Genomic DNA, 16,222 nt, shown 5'->3' with positions numbered 1-16,222 from the left:
CCTCCAATCGTCAGAGAGAGCAAGAGGCAGGACCCAAGTCAGAAAGAGATGGATGGCCCCTTCAGAAAAGGGAGAAAGGGGGTGGGGAGTGCAGTGTATACCACAGACTCGGGGTATGGGGGCCCTAACTCATCTGCCTGGAAACACGCCCACAACAAGTGGTCTCGTGAGCAGCAGATGCTGTGCTAAAAAATTAGAACTACACAGTCTTCTCCAGTTCTGACACCTTTTTAATAGAAATCACTGTTTTTAGGAAACAAATAGCACTTGTGTAAATTTTTTTACAATGTTTCTTACCTTGATCTTAATTTAAGTAACACTAGGAAGACCTCAATAGCTTTTATTTTCCTTTTTAATTTAAAAAAAAGTTGTTGTCGTGTTTTTTCCCCAAGATACAAAGATTTTGCCCTTGCATAAAAAAACAGTGCCCGGAACGAAGACACGAGGACTCACAAAGACTCACTGTATCTCACTGACACGAGGACTCCTACTCTATGCCATGCAAGGTCTCATCTACCCCGGAATTGGACTGTCAGCCTGAAAAACAGCGCTTCTATTCCTTATTTTAGTTTTTGTTACAAAAAAAGTAAAAGAAACATTGAAAAAAAAAAAGAAAAGAAAAAAAAGAGAAACGTCTCCATTGAGTTCACACATCTGGGCTGTGGATGCTTTGCTCAGGCTCTTTTCCACTTTATAAATATAGAGAAGGGATGGAGCTCCGTTTTCAAGTAAAATCACCCATCTGCCTTTTCCTCCGGCGGCCCCGGGCACCTGACTTGGGGCCCCCACCCCCCAGAAAGTGCAGCTGGCCCCGGGGCAGATCCAGGGTGAGCTCATGCTCCGGAAGGATTGGGGGGAGCCTGAGGTGGTGGGGCCGGGGCCCCCGCCAAAGCGGGAGCTGGGTACGCAGGGAGAAACAGACCCGGGGGCCACTTGTCGTGACCATCCCCTGGCACCCGGCCCCTCTCCCTCTGCCACTGATATTAAATACTGCTTATTTGATATACTTTTCCCACCCTTGCGCCCCCCCCCCCTCCCCTGCCCTCCCTGCCCTCCCCACCCCTTCTGGGCACTGCGATTGCTTAAATCTGGATTTCCTTTTTTTGTTGTTTTTGGTTTTATAGTCGTGAGAGTTTAGAAACAGGAAAGCCCACACACTCTTTGGACTTCTTTTTCCCCACCTAAACCAACTGCTCAGCAAATAAGGATCTGAAAGCTGCTCTCGTCTCTTGTTCCCTGCTCCCCAGCCCAGCCCAACCCAAGCCAAGCCCTCATGGCTGTGGAGGCTGCTGCAGGCACACACTGGTGTAGAATAGAGAGAGTAAATATATATTTCACTTGGCACGGTGCTGACAAAGCACCCCCAGCTGGCACTGTTTCATGTGATGCGGTCCAGACTTTGCATGTACACACAGAAGAAGGAGGATCAATTGGCAAACTCCGGCGCCACCTGGCACAAGCATCTTCTCTCTCTGGAGCCAAAGCTTTAACCAAAGGAATCCTGCCCTTCCCAGAAGAAACGCGGCTCGGCTTTTCTGGCGTTTTCGGGGTCCCGCTGCCGGCCCCTTGGCTGGGCCCTGTTATTTAGTCTCTTCGCCCTTGTTACAGTTCACTGTGCAGCTCGGCGAGGGCGAGGGCGCCGGCGTGGAGGCCGCCGCGGGCGCGGGAGGCGTGCAGTCCGGGCCATTGGGCACGGCCGCCAAGCCGGCCTCAGAGTTCATGGGCTTGGACAGGTCGATGCCGTGGATGAGACGGATCAGCTGCTTGACCTTCTCCAGGGAGCTGTGCATCTCCTTCTGCCTCGCCAGGATGCTGTTCTTCACTTCCATGCATTTCTGTAGCAAAAAAAGGAAGAGCACAGGGGCGCTGAGTGGTCGGTCCTTGGGCCCCTGCCCAGGGGGAGGGGAAAGGGGGGAGGAGGGGAAGGGGCCGGGAAGTGGGGGGAGAACAGCATGCCCTGTCTGTCTGTCTGTCTCCCGGGCAGGCTCATCCTTAAGGCCTCTGTTCTTCAGAGCAGGCGCCTGGGGCCCTGCCGGCAGAACAGCAGGAGAGAGAAGGCATGGAGCTGGAAGAGTCTGGAGCTCGGTCTCTTTGTGAGCCCTCCCTCCACACGCTCCTCTGCCTGGTGACCCCTGGCCTCCAGGCTCCCCGCATTCTCTCTGGCTGCCCCTGTGCCTGGGGCACTCCTCCACCTCTGCTCCCAGCCTCGTTCTAGCTAAAATCCAGCTCCCCCAGGACGCCTTCCCCAGGGCCCTCCTTGGCCGACTGTTCCCTATTTGTCCTGTACAGATCTGTTTGCTCGGTGTCTCTCTCAGCAGGGTGTGAGAGCCTTGAGTGCTCAGCACAGTGCCAGCACAGTCAGTGTTTACAGAGCTCCGGAGGACTCTGTCTGGAGGCCAGAACAGGGACCCCAGCCCACACTGGCCTCTGTCTTTGCTGCCTCATTTCAGGGCAGCCTCTAGTTTTGCTTGTGACAGGGAAAAGCTGAGGGGCCAGAATATGTGGCAAGGTGTGTGTGTGGGGGATGCTCGGGCAGCTTGCCCTCCACATGAGCTTCCGGCCCCGCCCCTCCATGCTATGACATCCCCACACCCACAGAGCTAAGGGCTGCAGGTTACCACAAGTGGAGGGGCCTGTTACGCCGTGCCCCCCACCCCACATCAAAGCTGGGAGATGAGCTCTCAGCTCATTCCTGCAGGAGCCCCCCCCTCCCCATCTGGTCCCGCACAGAGGCCCCACTGCCCCCAAGGCACCCTCTACCTCTTGCAGATCTTGTCTGGGTCAAGCAGTCAAGTGCCCTCTGCATCCCCCCCCCAGAACTCTTGATTCTTCCTTCTGGAGCCAAGCAAGCCAAGAATCGTCATCACCATCACTGCTACACTTCCACCTTTGGGGCCCTTCCCTACTCTATGGATGCCCAGTGCGGTCTGCCTGCTGGGCCTAGGCCATGAGGACCTCATTCTCAGGTGATACCGGTGCCTTGCGTAACCCAGCCTGATCTGCCGAGTGACTCTCCTGGCTGCAAACCAAACCTCAAGTTCGCGGACAGCTCACCCAAAGCCAGGCTACTGTTGAGACAGACGGCTTTCCAGCCTTGCTCTTGGGACCCAATTCTCTACCTCAGGGTGGCTAGGTGGTACACTGGAAGACCTGAGCTCAGAGATGGTCTCTGAATCTGTCTGCCTCAATTTCCTTATCTATAAAATGGAGATAACGACAGTCCCCTCCTCCCAGGTGGCTGCGAGGATCAGATGAGATCATACATGGAGATCGTTTTGCAACCCTTCAAATGGCATATGAATGCTCCCTCTCTTCATCACTGTCATCAAACCCCCTGAACGTCAGCCCCGTTCTCTGACCCTTCTTGCCAGGACCAGCCTTTCTCTCTGCCTGTGCCCTCCATTCATCCCCTCATCCCTCTCTCCTCTGCAGGAATGTGCTCCTTTGCTGCTTCCTGGCCCCCCACCCCCAATCCTGAATATCCATTGGCTCATCCCCAGCTATCTGCAAACATGCCCAGGCCCCTCAGGCCCCCAGATTCTTAGAAAAAACGAGGGGACCCTCAGTGCCTCCAATGTCACTTCTCACTTTCTTACAACCTGGCCCCGGATTCTACCAGTCAGCTGAAACTGCTCCCTTCCAGGGCATCCTTGACTTAAATGTTTAGTCCAGTGTTCATACTTCTTCTTCTTCTTCTTCTTTTTTTTTAGTGAGGCAACTAGGGTTAAGTGACCTGCCCAGGGTCACACAGTAAGTGTTAAGTGTCTGAGGCTGGATTTGAACTCAGGTACTCCTGACTCCAGGGCCGGTGCTCTATCCACTGCGCTACCTGGCCACCCCTAGTGTTCATACTTCTTAGTCCCTTGGACATCGCTGATCATTTCCCACCCTGCATCGCCTTCCTCCCTGAGGTTTTTTGTTTTTTACTTTTTTCGGGGCAATGAGGGTTAAGTGACCTGCCCAGGGTCACACAGTTAGTAAGTGTCAAGTGTCTGAGGCCAAACTTGAACTCAGGTCCTCCTGAATCCAGGGCTGGTGCTTTATCCACTGTGCCACCTAGCTGCCCCTTCCCTGAGGTTTTTGTTATTCTCTCTGTCTCTGTCTGGGTCTCCCTCTCTCTTTCTCCCTCCCCTTCTCTCCTCACCCCAGAGAGGGACTCAGAGAGCTTTAGTGACTTGCACAGGGTCACACAGCTAGGAAGAGTGTGAGGCAGGATTTGAATTCTGGTCTTCCTGATTCAGCCTGGAGTTCACCAATCACGCGAGCCAAGATTCACTAAGGGGGCGGCCCTTTGAAAACCTTAATTCTCTTGTTATCTTTGGTTCAAAGGTTGTTCTCCTTGGTGAGACAAACAAATGCCCAGTCAGAAACAAGCATTCTCTCTGTCACTGGTATATTATTCCAGTCACTCCACACAGGAGTCGGTCCAGTCTCTCCTTCGAACACCTTCACACGTTACACGCTGGTCCTGGCTCTCCACCGCTTCTCCCCATCTCTCCTTTCACCAAACTAGCTGGCCAACAAGCTAGAGAGGGTTGCTGTATCCCAGCCCCCAGGCCCCTCTTCCTCCCCGTCAGCCACCAGTCAGGGTCACCACATCCTGCCTCTCAGCACTCACTTCATAACCAGAGACCCTGACCTCTCCCGTCTCATCACGGCCTCCCATTACTGCCCCTCTCCCCCAAACCTACTCTCTGCTTATGGTAACCCCCCAGGCCTCTGCCCCTCCTAATTTCCTCAGTGGCTACCCCTGCTCTGCCTTCATTTTCCACCGCACTGTGACTCTGTCCTCTCCCCTCGAGCCCTCCCCTCTTGCTGCTGCTGCGCATCCCTGGTCAGACCCCAACCCTGGATTTCTCCTCCCTCACTGCCTGCTGGCACGCTCACACAGGCTACCCCAAGCCTCTTCTCCATAAGGCCATGTGGCAGGAGCGGCCTCTCGGGCTTCTCTATCATCTCTTCTCCATCACTGTCCCTCTCTCCTCCTCGTCCTTGAGTTCCCTTCTCACATGTGTTGGACCCCACATCTCCCCTCCCTCCATTTTCTAGAGCTGATCAGGTGACCCCCACAACCTTCGGCCTTTCCGTCCTGCCTTCTGCCCAGGTCTTCTCCACCTTATAAGGCCTGTCCTAGAGCCCAGTGTGCCAAGAGCCATCGCCCTCCCTCTCCTCCTTCTCTCCCCGCAGCCCTCCATCATGTGTCATCCGGCTCCTCACCCACAGCTCCGCAGAAGCTGCTCTCGTCTGCCCGGGCACTGGGGAGTCATCTCCTGCCAGTCAAACATCACCCACCATCCCACCGGCTGTCCTCGGGCCTCTTTTTGGTCCTTACACTCTCTTGTGGGTGACCTCATCCACTCCCACTGGCTCCCTTCCCAGCCCCAGGTTCTCATCACCAACTGCTCAGGCTAGCATCTCAGAAACATTTCCAATTCAACAGGACTTTTCCTGTTTTCGTGTTTCCCCCCCCAGCCGCACCTGTTGACACAACTTCCCTTTCTGCCAAGGGTAGCGGCACACCTGCAGTCTCCCAGGCTCGTCACCTTGGCGTTAACCTTGACCCCACAATCTACCCTGCTGCCAAACCTTACTGTGCTCACCTCCACACGCTGGATTTCCCGTGAGCCCTTCTACCTCGGCCCACCTCAGGCTCCCTGGCATGACCTCCTCTCTGTCCCTCTGCCCTAAGTCTCTCCCCGCTGCCGGCCATCCTCTTGACAGCCATCAAAGCGACCTTCCTTAAGAGTGGGTCTGAGCAGGTTACTCCCCACACAATAATCCCTAGTGGCTCCCTATTGCCTCGGGGACGGCTTTCCAAAATCTCTCAGACGACCCCTCTTGCCCATCTCTGCGCCTCTGTCCTGGCAGCCCCCAGGTGCCTGGAATACTCCCCCTCCTTCCCTCCAGCTCTGAGGCATCTTCCCCAAGTTCCCCACCCGCATGTGTCTCACTCTTCAAACTGCCTGGGGTCTGATGCTTTCTACCTGTTCTGCCTAGACTTGTACAAGCACATGGCACGGATGTGCCAGGGCCCAGCAGCAGCAGCATGCACCACCCCTGAGCTGGCTGAGCCCGCTCAGGGTCACCTGGGCGGCTGAGACCCAGGAGGGTTAATGAGCAAGTGAACGAGGTCTCCTTACACTTATAGAATTGCTGAGCTGTTTCACCTTCTGCTCCAGCTGCTCTCGCTCCTGTTTTAAATCTGAACTCCATTTAAGCAGCTTCTGTTTCTCCTCTTCTTTTGCTGTAACACAAAGGGGGACATCCTCATGAGGGGTCTCTCCTAGAAGATGCCTCAGCAGCAGCACCCACACTCAAACAGCTTTCACCGAGGGCTTTCCCGGCCTCATCACCCTCACTTTCCAGGCAAGAAACCGAGGCGTAGGAAGGCCAGGGAGGATCTGGGCCAGGGCTCAAGGCCGGGCCACCCTTCCAACCTCCAGGGCCTGGTTCTTTCCTCTCCTAAGATGGGGGGCCCTTGTGTGGATGGGGGTGCACCTCAAGGGCAGGATTGTGCGGATGCCCCTCTCTCCTTTCTCCTGACTCTGCCATTGTTGTCAATGGCAGTCGACGTTCCTCATTATCCGGCTTCATAATGCCATGGTCATCTTTGATGACATCAGCTGCTGCCTCTTGCCCATCATGCCTTGTTCTTATCCAGCCACTCTTTTTTTGTTGTTGTTTTTGCGGGGCAATGGGGGTTAAGTGACTTGCCCAGGGTCACACAGCTAGTAAGTGTCAAGTGTCTCAAGTCAGATTTGAACTCAGGTACTCCTGAACCCAGGGCCGGTGCTTTATCCACTGCGCCACCTAGCTGCCCCTACCAGCCACTCTTTTTAATGTGCACTGAAACCACCCCAAATTTAGGCCCTCAGCTCTCACCCAGAGCAGCAGTTCTTAAAGTGTGCTCTGAGGCCCCTGGGGGTTCCCCAAAACCCTTGAAGAGGGTCCATAAGGGTAAAATTATTCAGTAATTTTTAAGAGTGTGGATGCATCTATCCTGAGACCCCCAAGATTGAGGATAGATGACCTTGTGGACAGAGTCTCATTAGCTGTTCTTTCTCCTTCCAGGCTCTCCCAGCCATTCTCTACACAACAAGCCTCCTGAGTAATTTTTCTAATTGCTTTTCTGCTCAAGAACTGAGGGTGGCTCCTTGTTACCTAATGAATTATTGCACAGATTCCTCATCCTGGAATTCAAAGTCTGACTCCCAGGGCCCTCTCCAGTTGTTTTTCACACACACAGATGCTTTCTGGTCACAATGGGCCAACCTCCCTCTCACCGTGTCCAGTTTCTGTTTGTGCCACCTGCCCCATGGTGCCCAGAGCGGCCTCCCTCCCCTCTGACCTCTGTCTTTTGAGAGCCATTATCAGTGCCAACTCTCTCAAGAAGTTTGCCCTGATCTCCCAAGTTGGCAGCAATCACCGATCCCTTCTCCACTCCTCACCTCTGCCCACTGCTGTGACGCACGTCTTATTTCAGTCATCTGTAGACAGGTTTCCTCTTTCCCCCTAATTAGCTTGTGAGCTCCTTAAGAGTGGGAGCTGTATTTACTAACGTTATGCCTTGGATATGGGCAAGCACTCCATCCAGGTTTCATTTGTGGAATTTAACTGAGATGAGACTCGGTTTTCCGAAACCATGGCTCCAGGTTAATAGGTTATCATTTCTTGCTTCTTCCCCAAACTTAACCATCTCTTTCAATTAAAAGTTCTTAGTTTAAAGGTTCAATTTACTTTTTTTTTTGAGGGTTCAATTTACTTTTTTTTTTTTTGGTGAGGCAATTGGGGTTAAGTGACTTGCCCAGGATCACACAGCTAGTAAGTGTCAAGTGTCTGAGGCTGGATTTGAACTCAGGTCCTTCTAAATCCAGGGCCAGTGCTCTATCCACTGTGCCACCTAGTTGCCCCCTCAATTTACTTTTTTTTTTTTTTTTTAGGCAATGGGGGTTAAGTGACTTGCCCATGGTCACACAGCTAGTAAGTGTCAAGTGTCTGAGGCCGGATTTGAACTCAGGTACTCCTGAATCCAGGGCCGGTGCTTTAACCACTGTGCCATCTAGCTGCCCCTCAATTTACTTTTAAAAGCAAATGTGGCCTCCTATGAGGAATGGCCCAATGAGGCCACCACCATTCTTTACCTGCTTTGTAGGCAATATAGGAATGAACAATTGCTAAAGTCCCAGGCCAAGGAATCGCTTCTTCTTTTTTCAGCATCTGAAAGAACACGTTCCAATGATCAGAATTTCACTTTGAGAAAGGCACACACATACAGAAGAACACACCAGGTTATCGGCAGACATAACCTTGTAGAAAGAGTGGCTGTAAATACTGACGGGGGACGTTATTGGTTCTGCTCTACCTGGTCCCTCTCTCATGAGCATCTGTTTGTGGGGATAAACTAGGCAAGACTCCCAGTGGCCTCCAGCTTCTCCAGAGGAAGCCCTGAGCTTCCATTGTGGATGGAGGCTTGGGAAAAGCCTGGCAGCTGCCCGATGGGCTCAGACAGACAGACAGACAGACAAAGAGCAGAAGCCTCTCTGAGCCATCCAACAATGCTGCACGCAGGCAGACCCCATTTTCCGGCCTGGGCTGTGACTTCCTCCCCACCTTCTCCTGTTCCTGGGATCTCATCACTGATGCTGATAAACTGGTGTGATGGCGGCAATCAATAACAAGCTTAGCCATGGCCTCACCCAGGTTCTCTCTCAGTTTTCAGCATTGTCCCCTCTAAAAATACACAATAAAACTCAATAGCCCAGAGCTGGATCAAGTGGAAAATATAAATGACCTAAGAAAAAGCTCCTTAATCTGGCAGAAGTTAGGCTTAGATCAATACCTTATACCACATTCTATGATACAGTCTAAATTGATAGGTGTTTTTTTTATTAAGATTTTGTTTTTTGTTTTATTTTTTTGATTTGTGATCTTAATATTAAAGGTAACACTATGAAAATTAGAAGAAAAACATTATATGCCTCTCACAGCTAAAGGTAGGCAACGTATTCATAACCAAACAAGGGACAGATGCAGTTACAAAATATAAGAGATAAATTTGATTACTCAAAACTGAAAAGCTTCTGCACAGACAAAACTAATGTACCTAGGATAAGAAGGGAAGTAGTGAAATGGGAAAACATTTTTGTATCAAGTTTCTCTGTTAAGGGTTTGGTATCCAAGATATGTAAATGATTAATATATATGTTAACTAATTATACATGTTAATCAACACACGTGTATGTATATGCACATATGTATATGCATGTGTATACACACATACATGTGTATACATATATACAAATAGACATATGGATGACTGGCAGCCATTCCCCAATAGATAAATGATCAAAGGATATGAACAGTCAGTTCTCAAAAGAACAATCACAAAGTGTTAACAACCACATGAAAGAATGCTCCAAATCACCAATAATAAGAGAAATAAAAATCAAAATACCCCTGTGGTTTCATTTTACAAGCTACAAATTGGGAAAAAAATTACAAAAAAGGGCAATAACCAATGTTGGAGGGATTGTGGAATCAGAGGCACACTAATACAATATCGGTAGAGCTGTGAAATGGCACAACCCTTTAGGAAGCAATCTGGAATTATGCAAATGAAGTGACTAAAATATCCATACCCTCTGGACCAGAAATTCTCTAACTGGGCCTATACCCCAAGGAAGCCATAGGTACATAGAAAGTCCCCACATCCTCCAACATATTTACAGCAGCACTTTTGGTGATAGGTAGCTAAGAACTGCAAACAAGATAGATGTCCATCAACTGGGGAATGGCTAAACAAACTGCGGTACATGAATGTAATGCAATACTGCTGTGCTATAAAAATGATGAATGGGATGAACACAGAGAAATAGGGAAAGTTCTACAAGAACTGATGCAGAGCTAAGTCAGCAGAGCCAAAAAAAATTCCAAAACAACATACAAGGTAACCCCAACAATGTAAGTGGAAAGATCAAAAGCAAATGTAACAAAATTATAAATAAGACCAAGTAGGACTTGAAGGAAGAGATATGAGAGGACATCCCAACCTCACTTTCGTGGAGGTGGGAGAAGCCCCAGGTGCTGCACATTGCATGCTTTTGGACTTTTTCGCTGTATTCATCAGTTGGACAGATTTTTTTTTCTCTCTCAAAAATGTCACTGTTATGTGGGGTGGCTCTCGGGGAGGGAAGGGATGCTTGAAATCATTATGGTGATGTAAGAAACACGATTACCAATAAAATGTTAAGAAAGCCAAAAATATGAAATATTTCTTTCCAGGGCCAATCTGACCAAAAAACTGACATCAGTTCTGTGCTAAAAGTAAATGATCTGGACAATGACTATTCACTTAAGAGGCGTGAGGAAGAGAAGGGTTGAGAGTCTGGAGTCTCCCACTCAAGCCTACCACTCTCTATTGCATCTTGGTATGGTTTGGAAGCATCCTGTGGATTTAGGTTAGCACCAGGTTAAGAGAAAAAAATGTGAGCTTTTCTCCATCCAGGAATCCTGGGAGTTGAGACAAAGTACTCATGGGTTTTTCTGGCTTCTGGGGTGATAAGAATTTGTTCATTCTGGCTCCAGGGGCGTCAGTGGTAGAAAACTGAGATAGTGCTTTATAGGGGGTTTCCTGAAGCTGGAGCCAGTGGAGGTGAGTGATGGGCCTGTACACCATCAGCTGGGCATTTCTTTGGGAGGATTTTGTTCCTGGGGGGAGCTGAACAGACACAGGCCCTGACTTAAGACTGTTCTTGGGGTGCTGTGCATTAGAGAGAACAGGAGACAAAGGCAGTGGCAGCTCCGCACGTGTCCTTTCCATTAAGGAAAGCTTGTATAAACTCCATTTCCAATTGGACACTCAGCAGCCATCTCATGAAGAGGCTGGAAAACCTCAGAGGGAACCATGGGCATGGAGTGGGGTGCACCAGCTCAGCACCCAGGAGAGCACCATCAAGCATTCTAATGGGCTCTGTGTGTCTGGGCGGTGTTGGTGATGGGCTGTGCTCTCCGCCATTCCCAGCCAGCTGATTCCCAGTTAAGGGGCAGGAGTGGTTGGTCTGCAAAGCCAAGCCGGCCCCAGCCACGCAGGTGTCAGTGTCTGCACCTCCCTATCCCTCCCACAGTACCTGGTCTTGACATTTGGGACAGATCCACATGCCCTTGGGAATAGTTTTCAGAGGAGGGTCCAGACAGTCCAGGTGATACACACGGGAACATGTGTCACACATTAATAACTGCCCACTTTTTCTGCAAACGCTGCAAAAATCCTCATGGATGTCACCCTAAGACATGGAGAGGAGGGGGTGAGAGAGAGGGCAGAAACGTAAATTTTTACTTGACATTCACACTCGAGATGAATTTTTTTAGCACAACCAAATGCTACGGGCAGAGCGACACAACTCCATCCCCTTTCGAGATCCAAGAGAGGGAGTACCCCGGCTTTGTCCCTTCCCATCCCCCTCCCCGAGCCCTACTCTGGGCCAGGAGCCGGGCCACCTGGAGGCCCTGTGGAGAGCTGTGCTGTTCTCCAAGGGGCTAAGATGATTTTCAGATTTTAGTCAGAGTTTAGAGAAACCGCTATACCCAAGAGGCACCTGGTTCCATTTCAAAAGGCTTTTGTGAGGGGAAACAAACAACCCCTGAATCTCAAGCTCTGAAGCCGATTTTGGTGACCAGGGGTGGGAGGTGTCAAATCACGGCCACCTCATCCTGCCCCTTCAATGTGCAGAAGAGGAAGCTGAGACCTGGCAAGGGAGAGGGACCTGCCCAAGGCCACACAGACAGCCAGTTAGTCAATACACATTTGTTAAGCACCTGGGCTGTCCGAGCCAGGCTCTGCACACCAGAAGGGGAGCCCAGGCCCAGCTCGGAGATGCTGCTCCTTCCTTGAGGCAGGGTCAGATCTGCTGTCCCCTTTCTTGCCCTTATCATTGGCAGCTTAATGCTGATCTGCACAACAAAGTCCCCCAGTGGGTGGGGGCGAGGGTGCTGCTCAGGCCCTCTCTGAACAGGGCTGGGAATGGCAGGGCCCAGGGTGATCGGAGCAGGCCCAGAGTGTAACTGGGAGGAAGCACGGGGGCCTCATCTAGAGCAGGGCTTTTTAAACTTGTTCCATTCTTGATGCCTTTTTGCCCAAGAAGTTTTTACATGACCCTGGGTATACGGTATATAATTCATTACCTTTTCTTTGGTGAGGCAATTGGGGTTAAGTGACTTGCCCAGGGTCATGGGTATACAGCATATAAAATAGGTACACACATCAAACATTTGCTGCCTAATTCTTCATGGCCCCCGTTCAGTTCCTCCCCCCCATGAGGTTGCAACCCCCCAGTTTACGCAGCTCTGCTCTAGACCCTGCACACAAGGGACACCAGACTGGGTACGAGAGGAGCCCGAGGGGAATCCTGAGGCTGCATGTGGGCCTCTGTTTATGGAGGCCGCTAAGCAAAGGCGAGTGAGTTTTCTATTCTCTCTCCAGGTGGTCTGCTTACCTAGGACTGGGGAGTGAGTGTAGTCACAGGAGTAAAAGTGGCAGATTTTAATCTTTAACAACAGGGAAATGTTAGCTCTGGGCAGTAAACCAGCTACTCGGCCCATCTCCCCTGCTGATGAGCTCCTCTCCCTCCTATGGCTCCACTCTCAGACTGAGTGCTGCTGGAAGGGGCCGCCGGCCTCTCCTTCTCTGGAGGGTCGCTCCTGCATAAGGCACACACCTGGCTGGGCCTGCCTGCAGCAGCTCCATGCAAGCTCATCGATAGAGGGGGCTTTGTGGAAGTGGAGGCTCAAGTTTTCAATAAAGAACTATGGGAATGTTGTGAGGCCCAGCTGAGCTGTGCTGCTCTGTGGGGCTGAGAACCTAAAGGGGAAGGCAAAACTGGGCCCCTCACAAGGCAGTGCTAACCTCTGTGGGTGGCCTATGGGAAGGAGCAAACAAGGTGAAGCTACTTCATCTCCTATAAAGTTATTCCTCAGCACAAGGCCAGGGCTGGGAGGCCCAGGAACAGACTGTGCTGGGAATCAAGGGCACCGATAATGAGTACTCTGAATCAAAAGGCAAGTCGATAGAGGCCTGAGCTCTGACACCAGTAGGGAGCCCTGGCCCCTGTCAGCTGCGACCTCATCACTGGTGAAAGCGTCCACGTGCATGCATGCACACACCTCATCACTCTGCCCAAGTTCCTTCTCTTCTCCAAACCCATGGCCCCAGCTTCCTCTCCACTGTTATTGTTTAATGGATGTTGTCTGCCACTACTGGGGGAAGTGCAAGCTAGAAAGCCCTTCCATTGGGGACTCGGAGCGTGTCTCCAGGCTTCTAAAAAGAACGTTTGCGTTGTAAAGTGGAACCAGACAAACACTGCTGGTTTGCAGTGTGATCTCAGCAGGCCCTTTGGGTTCAGTCTAAGAAAAATGTGCCTCGGTTTCTCAATAGGGGTCTGTCACCCGGCCGGGGGCTGCCACCCAGAAGTCCCTGTGGCGATGGGATCGCCTGCGCTGCACCAGGGTCTACACGCTCATCCAAAGGACAAAGGGGACTCCAGCCTGGGCCCATCGTGGACCTTGGGCTTGGGTCTCACTGACTGTGGTCATCAGCTCACAGATGACTGCTACAGTGGAGGGGGCAGCCTTGGCACTCAGGGCTTACTCCTCACCTCTCTAAGGGAGAACCTATTCCAGAGAGCATTTTGCCCAATGCCACGGACTTTGTGATTTAGATGAGAAGTGGGTTTGGCTCCTGCTACTGGTCTACGTGGTGATCCACTGTTAGGGCCTCAGTTTATACTCTGGTGGTGTGAAGGGGCTGATCTGTAACAAGCCTCCCTCATGACCTATATTTGACCCACTCCACCCCACCCCAAAGGCAAGTCCTGCAGCTGCCTTTAGCCACGTGAGACTGGGCACAAGAACTTCTGGAGAACGAACGGCTGATGCTGGATGATTGTTTCCAAAATGTGAATGAGTATGGGAATGCTACTGCTAGTCACTAACGTGACCCCAATCTGCTTATTTCTTGGGCATTGTTTTTAAGTCATCAAGTCCAGTCAGCCCAAAGCTGGGTCTGGGCATCCTGATTTCACTGCAAGATGCTTTGTTAACATAGCCAGCCCCTCGGCTCCAGAAGAAACTCATCTCCTGAGTCTGTACGGTACGTAGGAGGCTATGGAACATACTTGAGTGGCGGAGCGCTACCCCAAGGGGTCGGACCGAGCACGTGTGCTGAGTACAGAGGCGGCCCCTGTGAGCAGCTCTCAGAGAGAACGTTTTCCGGATTACTTACGTCTGTGGAGGTGGGGCTGGGCAAGGACACGGGCTGAACAGACGCAGGGAAAGTGAATGTGGTCTCTGCCTTTTCATTTTCAGGGGAGTCAGGATGACTGGATGGGGGGGACGCTGGGGTCAGGGCCCCAAAGCCCAGCACCGCATTGTATTTTGGAGGACGACCTACATGCCGAGAGAAGGGAACAAAAGGGGAGGAAGAAAGGGGAGAGAGGGGAAGATGATCTCACATACCTTTGGCCAGGGATCCTCATTGGCTAGCATGGAAAAGGAAGTGAGGGAGCAGACAGGAGGTTAGTACAACGGTCACAAAGAGAGGAAGAGAAGCTGAGATTTAAATGTCATTAGAAACATCGATGTCTCACGGCAGCAACGCGGCTGAGAAGCGCGAGGGAAGGTCCTCAGCTGTGCTAACAGGTCATTGCCAGGGGCAGTTTACGAAGGGCGCTGGGGAGGGAATGGATGCCACAATCCCAGTGGGGAACCAAAGTGAGGATCCACAGAGAATGTCTGTTCTCCCTGATGTCTAATCTGACTTCCACAGATCTGGTCGACCTAGGGATCCATGCACATCCTCAATCCTCCCTTTCTTCCTACTCTCCTCTTTGGCCCACAGTTTGCTCATTCTGCGTGTAAGCACGGGCAGAAGCAGGGCAAGGCAACATCCAAGTGAGTCTCCTTTGCCACTTATGAGCAGATCCAGGGATAGATCTGTGGTCAGAGCAGACCCACTAAAAAGGTATTGCTGGCTCACTGATGAATTTATCTCCTATCCGCCATTTTAGTGGGTGACTGACAAGTGTTCACCTTTACCAGCCCTTCCCATAAACCACATGGGTTGCTGGGAGCCACAAGCCTAAAAATTAGGTTTCTTCCAAAGTCCCCAGAGGGCACCATGATCGGCAATGTCACTGACTGAGTGGTCTGACTGGAGCTGTAACCCCCGGAAGAAAACCTCAAAGCCAATTGACACGTGTGAGCCAGATCCCTTGTCCTCAGTGCCCCTAAGCTGCCAGCCACCAGAGGGGCACAGCCAGCGCACAGAAAGGAAAAGAGGAAAGGAAGGCCAGATGCTGGACAAAAATGCCCATCACCAGGGGAATGGAGAATGCGGGCTGAGTTCTCTGTTAGAAGTACCATGACCTGCTGGGGATAAGCTGGCCATGTGGGTTGGGTTCTGCACTGACTTGTCCAGCCTGCTCTTGTCAGGATGATTTTTTTTTGGGGTGGGGCAATAAGAGTTAAGTGACTTGCCCAGGGTCACACAGCTAGTAAGTGTCAAGTGCCTGAGGCCAGATTTGAACTCAGGTCCTCCTGAATCCATGGCCAGTGCTCTATCCACTGCGCCACCTAGCCGCCCCCTGGGATGATTCTTAAACCCAAGTGTATGTCTTTAAGTCCATCCCTATTCCTTCTCACTTCCTTGATCCAGTCCATTCTCATGGCAGAGTTGTGAATATTGATCCCAACATCTAACATGTCTGTTTTCATGCCTAGTTTCATATTATTTGCAAATCTGATGCTATTGACAAACAACCCAGCCCAGGGCCAAGCACAGATCCCTGGGGCACTACACTGGAGACCTTCTTCCAAGCTGAAATCACATATTAATGATGACTATCTGGGTCAAGTCAGTCGATCTGTTTGGAAACCACCCAACTGTGCTACCACCAAGCCTGCTCTCTGCTTGTTCTCAAGGATCGCTGGGAGCCTTTATCAAATGCTTTGCTAAAAGCTGGGTCACATCTCCTCCTCACCACTCCCTGATCCTGGAACTGGACTTGGGGCTTCAGCAGTAAATAAACTCTCTACAAATGCAACTTGATCCTCTTAGTGAGTTGCCAAGGGCACTGGGAGCGCAAGTGAATGGCCCATATGCGTCAGGATGTGAAGCCGGCTCCTTCGGACCAGTCGCGATGGCTCTTGGAAGCGCCATGGCTGTCTCCTT

General features: G+C 51.2%; 1 protein-coding gene across 11 annotated transcripts in view; it reads right to left on the bottom strand.

The window, feature by feature from the left end:
- Positions 1 to 1,057: 1,057 nt before the first annotated feature.
- The window catches only part of PHF21A (PHD finger protein 21A), a 228,441-nt gene continuing 213,276 nt past the window's right edge, over positions 1,058 to 16,222 (bottom strand). For 8 of the 11 annotated variants that reach the window (XM_043971396.1, XM_043971394.1, XM_043971399.1 and 5 more), the window contains 5 exons: positions 14,276 to 14,439; positions 11,127 to 11,282; positions 8,142 to 8,217; positions 6,141 to 6,244; positions 1,058 to 1,835 (listed from right to left, as the gene is read on the bottom strand). In XM_043971396.1, the coding sequence (XP_043827331.1) occupies positions 1,581 to 1,835; positions 6,141 to 6,244; positions 8,142 to 8,217; positions 11,127 to 11,282; positions 14,276 to 14,439 (755 nt within the window). In that variant the 3' untranslated portion in view covers positions 1,058 to 1,580. Of the gene's footprint in view, positions 1,836 to 6,140; positions 6,245 to 8,141; positions 8,218 to 11,126; positions 11,283 to 14,275; positions 14,440 to 14,508; positions 14,532 to 16,222 lie in introns of all 11 variants that reach the window. The other 3 variants (XM_043971402.1, XM_043971403.1, XM_043971404.1) reach the window with 1 other exon arrangement.

This window comes from Dromiciops gliroides, chromosome 6 (assembly GCF_019393635.1).
Source record: "Dromiciops gliroides isolate mDroGli1 chromosome 6, mDroGli1.pri, whole genome shotgun sequence".
Classification (NCBI taxonomy): Eukaryota; Metazoa; Chordata; class Mammalia; order Microbiotheria; family Microbiotheriidae; genus Dromiciops; species Dromiciops gliroides.
This window is presented reverse-complemented; position numbering and strand designations above follow the sequence as displayed.